This window comes from Dermacentor variabilis, chromosome 3 (genome assembly GCF_050947875.1).
Source record: "Dermacentor variabilis isolate Ectoservices chromosome 3, ASM5094787v1, whole genome shotgun sequence".
Taxonomy (NCBI): Eukaryota; Metazoa; Arthropoda; class Arachnida; order Ixodida; family Ixodidae; genus Dermacentor; species Dermacentor variabilis.
In genome coordinates, this window is record NC_134570.1 from 129,600,621 (window position 1) to 129,617,756 (window position 17,136).

Here is a 17,136-nt window from a genome sequence, read left to right on the forward strand (position 1 = left end):
CCAGGCTAGACCGTGAAGTAGGTTCTATGCAGCCTCCACGATATCCACATGCGATAACCACTTCACATTCTGCAATGTTTTTCAGTCCAGTTTGAGCGCAGGGTGTCTACCAACCGGGAAAACCGGGAATTATCAGGGAACTTGAGTAGTCTGGAAATACTCAGGGAAAACTCTGCGAATTTGTGCTTCTATCAGGGAAAATTAGCGGTTACTTTATTGAAAAGAAACGAAAGTCGTGTTAATGCTGGCTCCAGTAACATAGGAATCGCGACGAATCGTCATTGATGCTGTGTCATCGGCAAGAGTAGTTAACTAGAGTTGTTAATGACCGATTTTCCGATCGCCCGATTTTTTGGACATGCTCGATAATGCGCACGGCTTTGCGGCACGACCACTTACTCCCTATAGTCAATGTATATTGCCCTGACTGCAGTTCTGAAATCGCATTAATGAGAGCCACCACCTGATATTGATTTTGGTTATCTCGCCGCCTCGAACCGCCACTCTCGCACGCAGATCCGCTGGCAGCCATAGCCACCACCGCGGCAACATTAGGCCTAGCTGCTTGCGGTGCCATGTTTTTTATTGAAAGAATTCGCCGCTGTCAGCAATGGCACCGACTCTGCCTTTATAATCATCGCGATTGGCTTTGAAGCTCGCAGAGCACAACGCGTTGCGTAATGCCAGTCTTCGAAAATTAGCTTCGCCTCATTACAGTTTTCTTGTGCGGTGAAGCATAACAAGCGTGGGAAGGGGCAATTGTCACTGGATGCAGTATGTATTCCTTAATTATACACGCGTGCACCCCCGTCTCCTGTCACAGTACGAGGACCGATATGCCTAATAAGTGTAATGGCAGGCCTTAAGATCTTCTCGGACATGTCTGTGGCAGTTTTAGCCCTTAAAGACATGCATTCATTTTTTTCGGACTGCCCGATTTTTCGGATGTTATTGCGGCGCCCAGGGAGTGCGAAAAATCGCACGCTGACTCTACAATCGACCAAGATGATGCTTCAAATGATCCATGAGGTGACCGCGTGGCAGAAGGAGGATGAGAACAGAAAGGACCGGCGCCCTGAGCAATTAACGGGAAAGGAAGCGCGCCGCCGCCTCTTTGAAGGAGCTTGAGTTCAAAAAACAAAGTGTTGGCTGACGCCGAGATGCAGGTGTCCCTCATCCAAACCAAAATAAACTCTTTAAAGCAGTAAACCCAATACTGAGATGTTGTGTACGGGCTGAGAGCATGACACGACAGTTGAGGTTGACTTCCCAGCTCCTGAGAGAGAATCTTAGTTGTGACAAAGTTCAGGCCTCATACCAATGAGCTTGCTATCAGTTGGTAGAAATAGCTCATTTTCGCAAATATTTACTTATTTATGCATCTCCTTTTCATTTGTACTCAATTGGCAATGGGTTTTACAAATTTTTTCGCTGTTCATTTTAGTAACACCTTCCTTCTCTTTTCTTTTTCAATAAAATAGATTTTGCTCCTCACTATTCACACTGGAATAAGTCCTTTTTTGCTTCAGCATGCTTACTAGAGAGTGACAGGATCAAACAACATGATGTCAGCCTGTGTTGACATAAAACAATGTTCTTGCTCATTCACTGAATTTTGCAAAGGTCACACTGGAATAAGTCCTTTTTTGCTTCAGCATGCTTACTAGAGAGTGACAGGATCAAACAACATGATGTCAGCCTGTGTTGACATAAAACAATGTTCTTGCTCATTCAGTGAATTTTGCAAAGGTGGTCAGGGAAAACCTGGAAAACGTAGGGAAGTTGGAAATGTCAACTTAGTAGACACTCTGCAGCGTTTCATTTTTTTTTTTTGGTTCGATGCTGATAACGCCTGCAGTGCGCTTGCGTGTGCTGCCTGGGCTTCTCATCGCGCGCGGTACGCCTGTAAACATAGCCTTGTCCAATATTTAGCCTCCAAAGTATTCCCTTGATCATAAGGCGCTTGCTTGAAGATCAATATGAACGCCGTATACCATTCGTTTTCTTCACCCAGTTCTGTGGCAAAAGAAAATTCGGATATTTTTTACCCATTTTGTTGTGGTTGTGTTTAGGTAAATAGCGATCTTGCTGTTTTTCATTGAGTGGACATCCTTGGGAAGTTGGTATTTAGAATAATGATAGTATTGAGAGCAAAGACTGCAATTCTCTAAGACAGCTGCATGAAATAACTAATTTGTGCGACGTGGTGGTCTTTGTTCATCTCCACATGCATTACCAGCTCTCCTGCTTGACATTTGGACAAGTTTACCATAATACACATCTATTATTCGGTTCTATTTGCGAAATAATTTCAGTTGGTCATATGTCTCGTGAGCGAAGACATCAATATGCCCTGATTGAAACTGCGGCACACAAAATCTCGACCCCATTTACCTGATAGTCATACCCAAAAACACCTTAGCAATGAAGGCTAATAACGTATATAGTTATGCTGAATCACGTCAACCTTGTAGGCAATGATGACGTAGGTACCGGAACATCGCTTAGATCTAGTAGTACATTTCTGATTATGTAGATGTGTCTTAGTTTGTTTCACTCCGGATAGAAATAATTCAGCATGGTTACAACATATTGGTTCAAGCTTTACCTTTCATACACAATAAAACCTTCATCATCAATCGCAGGAACTTTGTGAAATGGATTGATCTGGAATACGGACAAAAAGAGTGTGCGTCAGAACCATTCTTCCAACATCCTTGTCAAAACGCATGCACCAATGTATTTAGCCAGGTACACGCTTCCTAAAGAAACTATTCACAATAATTATCCACCTCGTCGGCAATGCTTTGTGCCGGCATATGCTAAGCATGCCGCAGATCCATAAGTTCCATTTTACAGTATTTATGAATTGTACCAAACTGTTAGGGAAACATTCCTCGAGCGCAAGGGCTCTGCTGTTCTTTTTTATAGGCCGTGCCTAGAAGAAACCATCAATGAAATCATTGAGATATTTGATAGAGAAAACTGAAACGGCGCCTAAGTACAGGAACACCAGAACACAATAGAAATACATGATCTGCAAGCACTTCACGGATGACGCCTGCAAATTTCAGCGATAGCGATTCATTCAGAAGGCATACACTGCATCTCAACTATGTGCGCCTTGAAGTATTCTTAGTCGTGCACCTATTGCCAAAAAGTCAGCAGAACGAATGTAATGCCAACGTCGACAACGACCATTATATTGGGCACGATAATACTTAACGTGGTTAAATTCTTTAGGCAGGTGCTTGCTCGAAGGCACATAAAATAATACATATTTCATTACGAAAATAGTATGTGCCTAAGTTCTAGCTCATTGAAAAAAATAAACCTGATGCAATACAATGTGAACAACTGGCGAATTGGAGAAGGAGAAAATCATGAAAATTTCGCTTCGCTTGTCTCAGCTTGCAGTACAAAAATTCAGATACAGCACTACGGCAAGGTAAACACTTTGTGGGAACCGGTCATATACGGACAGTGCGCAATTTGCTAATCTCTAACTGCGCATATTTATGTCGTTACGGCAGACCTTCAGATATTCATCGCTGAGGTGCTCCTTCTTGGCAGCGTCCAAATTCTTCAGCTTCAACTCAATGCCCAAATGATTGGCAAGTGTGCGCACTAAGTTGCAGGGTGGACTCCCATTTATGTTGTACAGAGTAATGGTCATGACTGGGATCAAGGGTTTCTGCTACGCTCCTCCCGCCACACACCCACTGTGAATGGTGCGAGAGAGCGATGGCGAAGGATATTTAAAGGCCACAAACCCCGGGATTCAGCCAGCGCAGCAGCTGAATGGCTTTACTAATAACGACATTGAAAACAACGTACGTGTGCAACAGAGATCAAACAATTGCGGGGCGGTCGTTCACCGGCAACAGTGCTTGCAAAATGTGCAGGTGCTTAGGGCGGAAACGTTCCAGTCATGCAGTAGAAAAAGTATTTTCATAGACATTTAGTGAAACTGAGTATAGGCATCTGCGCGTGCAGAGGAAACGGAAAGCATTGATCCCTAGCGAGAAAAAAAACATATTGCTTCGAAGTACAGTTTGCCCCTAATCACAGGCATCGCTCTGCAGGCTCATATTCGGCAGCATTTGATGCGAAAAGCGCCCTTACGGTTTGTGAAAGATAATAGTTGCGGAAACTCCAAAAGCCATTAAGTTTTCTTCTTATGGCCGGTGCTCTTGTGAGTACCGGACCCGACCACAGGTTTATCTTCGTGCGCGGCTCTCTCTACCAACACAACTTTGATGGCATCCGCGCGACAATTTTTTTCGGAAGTACCGTTACTGGCACAATAGCTCTACAGATGCTTTTAAAAAAAGCACCAGGGAGTCACCTTTATGGCACAATGTTGCCATGAAGCCCGTCTGGTCAGGTGCAGCCGCCAAGCTGGACTGCAGTGGCGCTTGACTGAGCGAGAAAAGCCGTTCACCGTGCTGGGCAAATGCCCACTTTGCCCACTCATTTTGCACTGTTTGTGTTTGTACATGCTTGGTGGGCGTCTTGTAAAAATGTTAGGCTATATATCGTTAGCTAAGGCGACGTACTTTTCGCCAATAGTAGGGAATCCCCCCGGGCAACAGAATTTTGCAGAAAGTGTCTTGCAGTCGCGCAGCAACAAATAAAGCACGCGCCTTATTCTAAAGCGACGTCGCGTGCAATGTAAGATAGGATAACACGTGTTCATTCGTGGTCGTGCTTACCTTTTGATGTAACGTAGTCTACGGTAAAATTTAACTCAACACGAGGTAGTAATGCATCTCATTTGGACGCAGGAGTTTCGTATTAACGAAAGGCACAAAAATTACCAATTACTTATTGAAAACTACCCGTCTGGTTTTAATTTACTGTGCTGAAAAAAGACGGACGTTTTTGCCCTCTGCTATGAATACCACTTCGCTTCTGCTGAGAAAAGTACGTGTTCTGGTGCAAAAAGTTTCAGAAGGGTTATCCGTAGCCTTCGCGTTTAAGTTGTGCTTTAGACTCGCCACAACATCTCCTTCTCTTGTGTGAAACAGTTACTCTCAAAGGTACTCTAACATATAAGACATTGTCAAAATAATCATGCTCATGATTACGATCTGCAACGTTACCTTCAACGCTCTCCTGAGAGCAGAAAACAAAAGCATCAGATGAAGTCTCGTATTCATGTGGTATTCACGCAGCTATAGTGGCAACTACATTTGTCTTCCGTATCGATAGTGTCCTCTTCATCCTCAGCGAGTGCTTCTTCCCCTTACCCTCAATGCCCAATTACTGTTGCCACAATCGCACATTACATAGCCTCTAGTTTCCAGCAACTTCATGACGAATACGATGCGAATACGATTCTTGGCATTGTCCCAGACCAGTTCTTGCCCCGGTTGTCAAACCATCTAGCTCTTTAGCCTTTTGATGGCGGCACATATAAATGCTGCAGAACTTTTGATTTTCTATTTTTATGTGCCATAAACATCAGAATAAGCATACCTAAGGAAAAATATGTTTCACAACCTTTTTCAGAAATAGGGCAACCCTACTCGGAAAACTGGAAGTCGGCTTAAAAGCAAGCCACCTGAAGCTTCGTTTAATCGTGTCATGAGAAGCCAACAAACAAAGGCACCTAGGACAACACAAGGGAAATTACGTGTTCTTGTTAGTTGAAATAAAAAAAAGTATAAATTAATGAAATCGAAAATGTATCAAAAAACAACTCGCCGCTGGCGTGGAACCATTACGCGTGCGATGCTCTAACCAATTAAGCTACCACAGCGCTATAAACTCAACCACTTTCTTTGGTATTTATGCTTTGCTACTAGAACTAATCTTGGGAGTGCTAGCCAGCGCCACCACACACAAACCTTAGCGGAGGATGTCGAAGGTCCTTTCTGCCGCGGACGTCACGAGTATGTGAACTTTTTGGGATAAGGCAACAGGTCAATAAACCCACATGGGCTACTTGAAGGTATCAACGTTTCCCGATTTGAGACCCTCGTTATGTAATGAACGAGAAGAAACGGGGTTAACCGAGGTGCCCGATCTTTATTAATCATATCAAAAGAAGCCCACAAACAAAGACGCCAAGTGCAACACACGGGAAATTACTTGTACTTACTATTCGAAACAAAGAAATTTTAAATTAATGCAATTGAATGTGGATGAAAAACAACTTGGCGAAGGTTAGCAACGATGCCACGTCTTCGCGGAAAGGATGTTCTACATCCGCCGCCAAGGTTTCTGAGTAGTGGCGCTGGCTAACACTCCCAAGGTTAGTTCAAGTAACAAAACAAATACCCAAGAAAGTGGGTGGGGAAACCGTGCCGCGGTAGCTCAATTGGTTAGAGCATCGCACGCATAATGCGACGACGTGGGGTCCTCCCCCGCCTGCGGGAAGTGGTTTTTTTTCATTCACTTACTATTCCAATGTTTTATAATTTCCTTACTTCAATAATTAAATACAAGTAATTTGCCCCGTGTCTTTATTTGGTGGCTTATTCTGATATGATTATTAAAAATCGTGCCCCTCGGTTAACAACATTTCTACTCGTTCATCACATAACGAGGGTCTCAAATCCAGCAACATTGATCGCTTCATGTAGCCCGTGTTGGTTTATTGACCAGTTGCCTTTACCCAAAAAGTTAACGCCCTCGTGACGTCTGCGGCAGAATAGATGTTCTACATTTGCCTCCGAGGTTTGTGAGTGGTGACGCTGCATTCTAAAATCTAGGGAGGGTATCGCAGGAGTGAAGCGCGCCGATTTACTCTTCCAAGCATTGTTTTACTCTCGGAAAAATGTCGAATGCAGTAAAATGCAGTGCTCACTCCGTCAGCAAGGAGAGAGTGAAATGGGAATTTGACTATGCCCTTCTGAGTAAGAGTAGATTGCCCGTTCGGCTCTTGCGGCAATAGAGAACAAAACATAGCGTAAGCTTCTGCTTCAACTGCAGGAGGTTGGCCCCGAACATGGCGACGTATCACTCACGCACGCTGAGCAGAAAACACGCCGTTTTGCTTCTAAGAGAACAGCCAGCCACAGTTCAAAGGAACGCGGAGCGAGCGTTCTACTTTTTCATTCGGAGTTGCTCCACCGAGCGCGCGCTCAACATCGCGGAACAGCACAGCACCGGAGAAAGGGTATGCGTCGAGCGAGCAGCAACGAAAGCCATCAAAGGGAGATCGTGTGTCAGCCATCTCGCGTCTCCGCGAAAAGACGATACTCATTTGTCATTCGTGGGATATTAGAACAAATCGTCCACTGTAAGTGAATTCTAACTTAGGTGCACATACTGCGTATATGACATGCTATGCGAGGAAGTCGTCGCGGCGCTTGACCGACGCGATTGACAACGGACTAGGTAAGCGCGCTGTGTCTCGCGATGTCAATCGGAAAAGCCAGCAGTCGCGATAACTGCATAGAATTTTATCACTTGCGCTATCCGTAATAGCTTTGAATATCTCAAACGCTGCCAGAACCATGGTATGTTCAAGAAGACGTGAGGCGAGAGGACGCTTAAAATAGTTTGTTCACCAGTCCATGAATCCGAGCCTATGCGGAGCGTGCTTCGCGCGCGTTTTGTGTGTATGAATTTATTCGGTTCGGCAGTCTACTGCATGCGGAACGCTGTAGAATTAAGGAGACATATAACAGAAGGCGTCATCTTGCTGGCGGCACGCTTTCGTTAGAAATATGCCGCGTGCTCTACGGTGTCTCGCCCATGGGTAATCTGCAACCACTGAAGTTATGTGCAGATCCATGCTGCAAGAGGTCAGTTGGGCGCGTTATCCTGAAATTGCTGAAAACGCATTAGAAATTCATGTTTTATGCTGAATAAAATATAAACGCCATATAAGCGATCTTGCGCGCGACAGCTACAAGCGATGCTATGGAGATGGCTATCGCGTTCGCTCGTCGCCTAGAAGTCCTACTCCCCGCGAGGGACGATTTTGTGCGACGTCTTCAAAGTGTTATCGGTATGAGGGCTGCAAATACGCGTCGAAAGTAGCGTGGCGCTTGCTCTAGTAATTTAAGTTGATGTATCTAACTGTGGGCTGTAGCATAAAATATTTCTGAAGGTCCTGCAGTAGGTTCTCATTCTTGCACGTATAAAAATTCTATCGTTTGCTCGTCCCGTGCGACAATCGGCAATACTTAAGCGATGTACATCCAGTTCCGGCTTCGCCCTACTGGCTAGTCGCTCATAGCACTTACAGGTGACGAGTGACGAAGTCTAGATTTCTGAAATCGAGCGATCTGTTCAAGCAACTGCCCGTTTTGTCGCTCGAAGTCGTCACTCGTCGCCGTCGCGCATTACCTCTCTCTTATGTGGTTTAGCCATAAGACTGAAGTGTTTTTGCTCATGTGTTGAAGTGGTATGATTATATGTCTCCTGTTGCGGTTTTCGAGCATGGTACGAATCTGAAAGAGTGCTTATGTCTACGAACTCGGTTAATTGTCAAGCAGCGAGTTATGCATCGGCATCGAATATAACGGCTGCTGTGTTGAATTACAATTGCAGAGGCGCTTTGCATACGCTTATCTTTTGGACGTGCCTGTGCATTTTCTAATATCTGTTGGCATTTCATAATTAGGTCATATGAACAGCTAAATCACCCTTCCTAAGGGGGTTACAAGCGTAATGCGTGTATCATTCTACTGCATCGCAGATTAAAATGTGTTTGCTTTATTTTTAGTGGAGAAACAAAGTATCAAAATAAAGTGTTGATTTAATTCCGTGTTACCAGTCGTCTGTCATACACAAAACAATGAGTTGGTCTAATGAACTAATAACTGCGGTCTAACTGCAACTTTTACATGCCTTCAATAATGTAGAAAGCTAATTTTCAAACTGCAGCAGTAGTCGAGCTTTTCAAAAATCAACTCCATTGCCCACTTCATAAATGAAAATAAGTTCAAGCCTTTTAGTAAGCTTACATGGAGGCCGCAGTGAACTTTCTTGTTAGTATTGAAATGTGGGTAAGCTTGCCATAACAAGCCTTGTTGCCCTTTCTTATGAGCACATCCAGTCATATCCTTCAACTGGAGGCGCATATTTTGTCGCTACTAAGCATCATGTTTGTACATATGGTCCTCAAATTATGGCTTGAGCAGTGGAAGAACCAGAGATGGTGCGGGGGGCAAACGGGGCACGTTCTCAGGATGTGTCAAGTAGTGTTTGCGATACACCAGACTAATGACAGACTTATGACGTGTGACAATGACCAATATTCTATTTATTAGTAGGAGTGTTTTACCATTGGTGCTGAACGAAGATGAACTGTCAGCTATTTCTTTCTTGTTGAAACCTAAAAATTGAAGTTTGTTTAGCAGTTTACCGTTTGCAGTCATTGAGATGTTTCACGTGCATTTCTGTAGGAAGACTAAGAGCTGAGGTTTTCTTTTATTGCCATGACCTTACTTCTTAACTGTCTTGATGTTGTTTTACCCCATCTCCTCGTGTTGAGTTTTGCACGCGATATTTTTCCGGCACCCGCTTTAAATAACGCAAGGAGGCAGCTGCAAGGATACAAGGATGTCAAAGAGCCAGCCCAGCCCGACTCCACATAGTGCAGAGGAGCGCGCACCAAAGAATCAAAATACGCTACCATGTAATTTGGCCTGGAAAACTAGAAAGTGCGTATATTAGGTGTGCAATTTCACTAAATCTCAACAAAACATTCAAAATACAGCATGTTAAACCAAGGGTAAAATTCTGACGTGCTCTAGGCAGTCATCTTAACATTTTATATTTATGTAGTGTCTCTGATACGAAAGTCAAAATCAAGTATGCTCTCTGGTGAAAAACACATAGCAGCAAGTGTTATTGAAAAGATAGAAATGTGTTTAAAAGAAAGATGATTAGCTTTGTGAGAAGTCACTGCTTTTTGTCGTGCCTCTCAACCGATATATCCACGTGATAAAAAAATAATGGTACAATTAAATTGCATGTTTGCTTAGTGACATGATACATACTTGCAATGAGCACGGTGCCTGTGTTCACTATAAAAAGCAACAGCTCATGCTTGGTTAGGTGCTAATATACATTTAACATTCAACAGCTTTAGTAGCTTACATTTTACAGCACGTGAATGCAAAGGTGAAAATAGAAGCCATTCTCATTCTGTATTTTAAATGCTAATATGAAGCAGACAGATTTTCACGTCCTACCTTTTATCTATTTCTTACATCTAATTTTAGAAGTATGGCTTCTTCTTAGTTTCCAGAAAGTGGAAGCATAGGGAAAGATAATCTCATGTTTAAGAAGTCATCGTTTACTTGCATGCTCACGAAACCAGTTCATTAGAACCGTTCGTGTCTCTCGAAGCTAAAGCAAGGAGCAATTAAAGCCTTTAAGCGTGTACACTGTGGTACACACCTTACGTCATAGAAGCTGGGGAGTTACTTGAAATTGAAAGTTATTTTTAAAATATAAAATTGTAATTTCTCCTTCTGTGAAATAGTCCCATGACAGCTTCTGGCAGGTATTTCATATTTTGATTAGGGTGACTCAATCTACTTGTCAACCAAGTATGGTAGTCGAGGTAGATATGCGTTCAATGCAAAGAACTGAGAGCATCTGAATAGAACACTTGTTCATCATACTTTTTATAACGTACATACTTTTTATAAGGCAAAATAAAATTAAAGCACTTTTCCACATGGTAAATTTATGGACTTAAGAGAAAGTGCACAGTGAGGCGATGTATTAATCTTCCCAGATACATATGTACTTATGTTGAGACGAAGATTCTGTGAAGTGCGATAATTTTTCTTTAGCGCAGCTTAACCACTTCGGTAGGGAAAAAGCTTTGGTTTCAGATAGATAGTTGATTGTGCACGTATATGCAGAGTCGCACGGAAAATCTACGTGCATGGAAGGGATACGTAAAACAGGATGGTGCATTTCTCGATTTATGATTTGCTTCTTTGTTGGTCTTTTATCGGGCATTTCTTTGCCTGTACTTATGCTTATGTCGACTTTGATGCATCATATTCATCACATCTGGTTTTTGGTTCACATCTGAAGCGATGCAATACTTTAGTTAGATTGCATTTTAACCGAGTTACAATTATTGATCATGTAATTATGCAAGCTGGTCCTCAGAAGTATAGCATTCTTACCGTAATGGGAATAACAAGCTACCATATATGAGAAGAAATTTGATGCGCAAAATTGTAATGCCAATGCTCATTGGAATGTTTTACTCATTTTCTACAAACTAGGTAATATTGTCAATTAAATTTTATTTATTTATGAGAAAGTGTAACGGATTAATCCTTAAAGCACCAGGAAACTGCATTCGTGAAGAGGCCATCCGAATAAAAAATATGATACTCCACTGTAGCGCTTTGAGACCGGGCAGGATATTGCTGCAGAACCACAACAAGACACACTTAGAAACAATGCGGGTCAGCCCATACATGAATAACTTTATATGAAATATAAGCAAAGCTAGCTAGACCTGCGTCCTCACCTGAGAATGTACAACACGTTTCTAAATGCACTGTACTCTCCATCAGGATAGTTCACACTCTGTACAGGACGTTATCAGATGAGCTTCTGTCTTAGAGTATCGTACGCTGAAAAAGTTTCTGGCCAATTTATCTACATTACCAGCCCCATGCTTAGCAGCTCATCTGGTAACCTCCGCCATATGTGCACGCGTTTTGTGCGAGAAATGCTCTTGCTGGCCAGTAATGTGGCGCATATTTCTCTTCCATAATAGTGTCAATACTTTGTGAATTTGCGCAGGTTTGTTCCATGTTTAACTTTCCATTGTATACTTTATTTTTGAAAAGAAGGAGCCACCGTTATTAAAGGGTATTTCTACACTGTAATACTGATGAAACTTCAGAGAATATGCTTATGTTTTATTACAAGAAGTGTTCTAAAGTTCATGACCATCATTGTAATCTAACTTTATGTGTTTGTAAGTATGTTTCTCAAATTATTATGCAGTTTGTCTTGCGACTGATCAATAAAGATTTGACCATTTAGGAGAGAAAACATTTCATTTGCGTAACTCGGCGACAACAGATTACATCCCATTCACCAAGCATGAGTGCAGGAGCTGCTTATGAAGGAATTCCCCATATGTAATTATTTTGAATCCCTTTTAATGTGACCATGGATCTACATCGTGCTTTCACACTATTGGGAAGAGTACTGGCACTCTATTCTGAAAGAGTACAAGCACTCTGATTGGTGGAGTAGAAACATTCGGCTTGGCGGACTAGAAGTACTTGGTTTCGAGGAGTAGAAGCACTCGGTCTGCGGGAGTACTACTACCCCTATGGGGAGAGTATTAGCACTCTGCGGAAGAGTACTAGTACTCCGTTGCGGTGGAGCAACAAAACCCTGTCAGGAGTAGTTATACTGCTCATTCACAAAGATGGTCGATCTATTCTCGAAAAGGCAGCGAAATAGTCGACAAACAAATGCTCCCTCGAAGAGAGTGCCCGGAACTCCCTTTGTTTTTAGAGTGTGGCTAACACTGCCAAGGTTAGTTCTAGTAGCAAAACCAAAATACCCAAGAAAGTGGATGTGATACGCAAGGAAGTGGAAACCGCGCCGCGGTAGCTCAATTGGTTAGAGCATCGCAAGCGTGACCTGACGACGCGGGATCGTTTCCACTTAAAGCAAGTTCTTTTTTCAATCACTTTCAATTCCAATAACTTATAATTTCTTTATTCCAGTTAGTAAGTGCAAGTAATTTCCTCTGTTTTCTTCTTGGTGTCTTTCTATGTTGGCTTCTTATGATATGAATAAAAATAAGCGGGCCCCTCAGTTAACCGCTTTTCTTCTGAGACGCTTCATTTGCAATTTGTACCGACAGCTGTCGTCGTTTCTGAACCACAGGTGTACATTTAGTATACTTACCATAACATGTGCGACGAAATTAAAGCCGCATAGCTTGCATGAGTCTGTCTCTTCTGACCTTGCTTTCAAGACTGTGTGTCACGTGCCAAACGTCTTTTGCTTGTACAGTGTTCCTGCTCTAAACCAAAAAACGTACCGCAGAACACATTTCACGTTGACTTTAGAAGGTAATGCGAATAGCATTACGATCGCAGCATTATTCTACATTTTCAATACAGTGGCACACTGCATTTCTGAAGTAACAATTATTTAAAATATGTAGCGATCATTCTGAGACTTCTGTTGCTTCGGCTATGTGTGATATGCACTGTCTGCGGTATCAGCCTACTTAAGTATGGCACTAATTTTATTTGTCGCCCCTCAGCATCAAGACGAGGGGATGACCGTATGACGATGACGCCGTGACCCCAATGGAATAAGCTGGATACAATTATAAAGGCTGCATGATGGTATGACGACAATGTGATGACGATTCTGAAACAATGGTGATGCTATAATGACCACTGAATGAGGACGACTGGATGAGGACAACGAGATGATTACGCGTTCATGGCGACGATTGCACGATGACGACATCTTAACAACAACCTCATGACGAAGATTCAATGACGACGTTGGCACGACCATGATGGCATCACGACAGTGGTGTGACAACACGTGCACGACAGCGAATGTCTGGCACCAACGCAATCATACTAAAGGCATGACAACGGTAAAATTACAAGGTTTATTGATGACATCATTACAATAGAATCATGAATATCAAGTGGCGTCGATGGATCGCTGAATGTGGTATGATGACGACGGCATGACAACAATGCGTTCTTGTTTTTGAAGTCAATGGTAAAACAACAGTATGACAACGACAGCACGGACAGAATGGTGCGGTCACTACTGAGTGACGACGATTGCGCAACGATGGCAGCATGATGACCCGACCCTTTAACCGAAGGCATCAGGCCAATGGTACGATATCGAATGCACGACGACGACTGTAGCATGACGCAATGACGACCATGGTGTACCATGTAACGGAGACAACGGGCTGACGACAGATGTTTAATTATGGCATAACAACGTCTGTATCATGAAGACTACGACGATGACGCCGTGGCATCCACGCCATGACGAGAGCCGGTAGTCGAAGCTGCAGTGACGAGGGTGGCACAATCGTAATGCCGTCCCGATGACATTATGACAAGAAATGCATGATGACTATATGACGCCGACGGCGTGGTGACGACAGCATGATGAGAGGCCGAATACACAGCTGTAGTGACGACGAAGCTCGTCGTATGAGGCTCGTCATGCCATCATCATTAAACCTTGTATGGCATGACGAGCCTCATATGACTTAGCTGAATTTACGACGAGGAAACGACAACGATGGTGTGACGGCCCCGAGCACTTACCTTAGCTGGCAGTGCGCTTGGTCCCCTGAGGTCGGTGTGAGAGGACAGACAGACAGACAGACAGACAGACAGACAGACAGACAGACAGACAGACAGACAGACAGACAGACAGACAGACAGACAGACAGACGGACGGACGGACGGACGGACGGACGGACGGACAGACAGACAGACAGACAGACAGACAGACAGAGAGACAGACAGACAGACAGACAGACAGACAGACCGATACATAGATAGATAGATAGATAGATAGATAGATAGATAGATAGATAGATAGATAGATAGATAGATAGATAGATAGATAGATAGATAGATAGATAGATAGATAGATAGATAGATAGATTAAAACTGCATGAATGGGGTAAATGATACTGATCCCATGAAAACTGCGCTTGCTGCATGGCATTCAGTGGTAGTCGAAGACACTTCGTATTCGAGACCAAACTCAGCAAAACATTTCTTTTTTCTTTTATGTTGCTTGTAGGCAACGCTCGTGCATAGAGCATTACCCATCTAACCCATAAACAACTTGGGCTTTTTAGTATGTGCCAGGTTATATGTAACTATCAATATTTGGTTGTTACAAATGCATGCTCACGACGCGACCACAACGGCCTCCTTTCTCCGCCCTCTGAGTAAACGCTTCAAAGTCTAATAAAATTTCACGCCCGAGTGCTCACGCAGGGAACACAGATGTAGAGTAAATTCTGGAATATGCAAAGCGACTGCATGCGTAGATCATGTGGCGCAGCTCCTCCTGCGCATTGTAGACTGCATTTTATGAACATAAGGAAACGCGACACATTTCTTCGTCTTTCTTCGCGTGCTATGCGAAAACTTGATTGTCGCTAACCAGCCCCGATGTGTAGCTGGGTTCATAATTAATTATGCGCCGACCAATATTTTTCTTCTTGATAAGCGCGGTGAAAGCTGACGCGCTGATTTATTGCACCTCCCCCCAGGCAACCAGGTGCGAACCATGACACAGATATTACGCAGGTGACTTTAAAGGTGGTTTCATGGGGCATCATGTTATTTCAGTCCAAATCATTGTACACAGTACCTCGGCACTTTATGCACAAAATAAGACAACAACAGTTTTCTACATAAGTTTAATATGTTTGATAACGACAATATGCTTAGATATATTTATTGTGCATTTTTAGTGGTGATAAATATGCTTTTATATTGCCACATACTATAGCGCAATTGTTCTTTATGTGTGTTTGTTCTGTCTAATACATGCGTGTTCGAGTTCCGCCATTGCTTGCTACATAAACGCTTGCAGTAACGTGAAACAAACAAAATAGACAAGTGGAAATTGGACGCAGAAGTACTTGTTTTTCTATGAACCTTAAACTTAAACCTTAAACCTATGAACCTTCCCCCTTACGGTAGGCGCCACAGCTGCCGCGGATGCGCGGAATGGAGTGCCATCCAGATGATGTTGCAAGGAACCGAGCGAATCACTCCGCTCCTACTAAGAGAGATCTCAAACATCAGCTGGAAAAGACCTTTGTGTATGAGCTTGCGTGTAACAGATTTATGTTTTCTCGCATAACGAAGTTACAATCCGACGCTATCATGTTTGTAGGTTTTGTGTAAGTCGTACTTTACTAATTTTTTGAAAAATGTTACTTTGAGAAATTCAATTAGATAACTAACGAATATCCGCCACGCGCACGGCCTACATAGTTCTGGTGCATGGTTCTGCCAGATTTTACAGCGAAGCTGTATGTGGCTAGAGTTCAGTGGCAATTTTTCGTGTGCGTCCACAAAGGTATCATCATCACTGGCTCATACCCCCGAAAACACTAATGTCCCCTTAAGCCATCATAAAATGCAATGGCACGTAGGCCCGTAAGGCAGAGGCTAGAAGTGCTCAGTGAAGTGAAGCCAGGGTTGGGGCACTCTCAAGTTCACCAAATGGCCACAGAGGCTGAAGAAATCGACCACACGGCGCTGCTAATAAAACAAGCGTAGTACAGGCATTTAACGTTAGCCGACGTGAGCCTAATATATGCCGCTAGAGACGGCATTAAGCACACTTTCCAATCTACAAACTTTTTCCCACACTGATCGAGGCGATTTTGTTACACGACAAAGAATACAAAATTATCGTTCGTAATTATGCATTGTATTTTTTATTAATAACTTGGTTGTTTTTTCTTTTATTATAAACGCAAAATAGCATTCAGAATAATCGATCTCCCACGTGACCTCTGGCCTGGATTTAAATTTTTTACCAGTATGTTCGCGCGCACGGCAGGTATGGATTCATTGGTTCATACACTTCAGCTGTGTGCTTATTTTGTGCTAAATCCACTTTATTGGACTTCGATAGCTCGCGGTAATTACCTTGCGGTGAAGTGACGTGTTGGGAGCGGAGATGTAAGCCCAAAAGCTAAGTTTTGGTCTTGAGCCATGCGGAACAAGTCTGCATCAAAACTATGAGCCGAAATATGCTGTGGCTGACGACGGCAATACCGGTGAGGCTTTTAACATCGTCGCTTAGGTTGTTATGTAATATTCGTCTTTTAATTTACAAGTGGAGACGAATTATTCATATGAGATTATATGGGTGGTCAGACATTACAGAAGACATTACACATAGGCACTCAGGAGCCGCCTTCGACGTTCTTCAATTAAACGTTTATTTGCGAGGCGATCGTTATACACACAATCACCAAAGTAACAGAGAGCGACGTCGGAACGAGCGTCAGAAGTTTCATCTTTTTGTAGCCGTGACCATGGGAGACTGAGTAGCTATATCAATATTATGCGGGGCGTCCCAGGTAACTTTAGCCAGAGCTAAAAAAATATGAGAATGCCACGTAGCTGGACAAAACGA

General features: G+C 43.1%; 1 protein-coding gene across 1 annotated transcript in view; it reads right to left on the minus strand.

Moving 5' to 3' along the window:
* LOC142576284 (glutathione S-transferase 1-like) overlaps nt 1-3,676 on the minus strand; it is a 32,299-nt gene extending 28,623 nt beyond the window's left edge. The window contains exons 1-2 of the mRNA XM_075686338.1: nt 3,536-3,676; nt 2,609-2,667 (exon numbers count right to left, since the gene is read on the minus strand). Of these exons, the coding sequence (XP_075542453.1) occupies nt 2,609-2,667; nt 3,536-3,676 (200 nt within the window). The remainder of the gene's footprint in view (nt 1-2,608; nt 2,668-3,535) is intronic.
* Nucleotides 3,677-17,136: the final 13,460 nt, after the last annotated feature.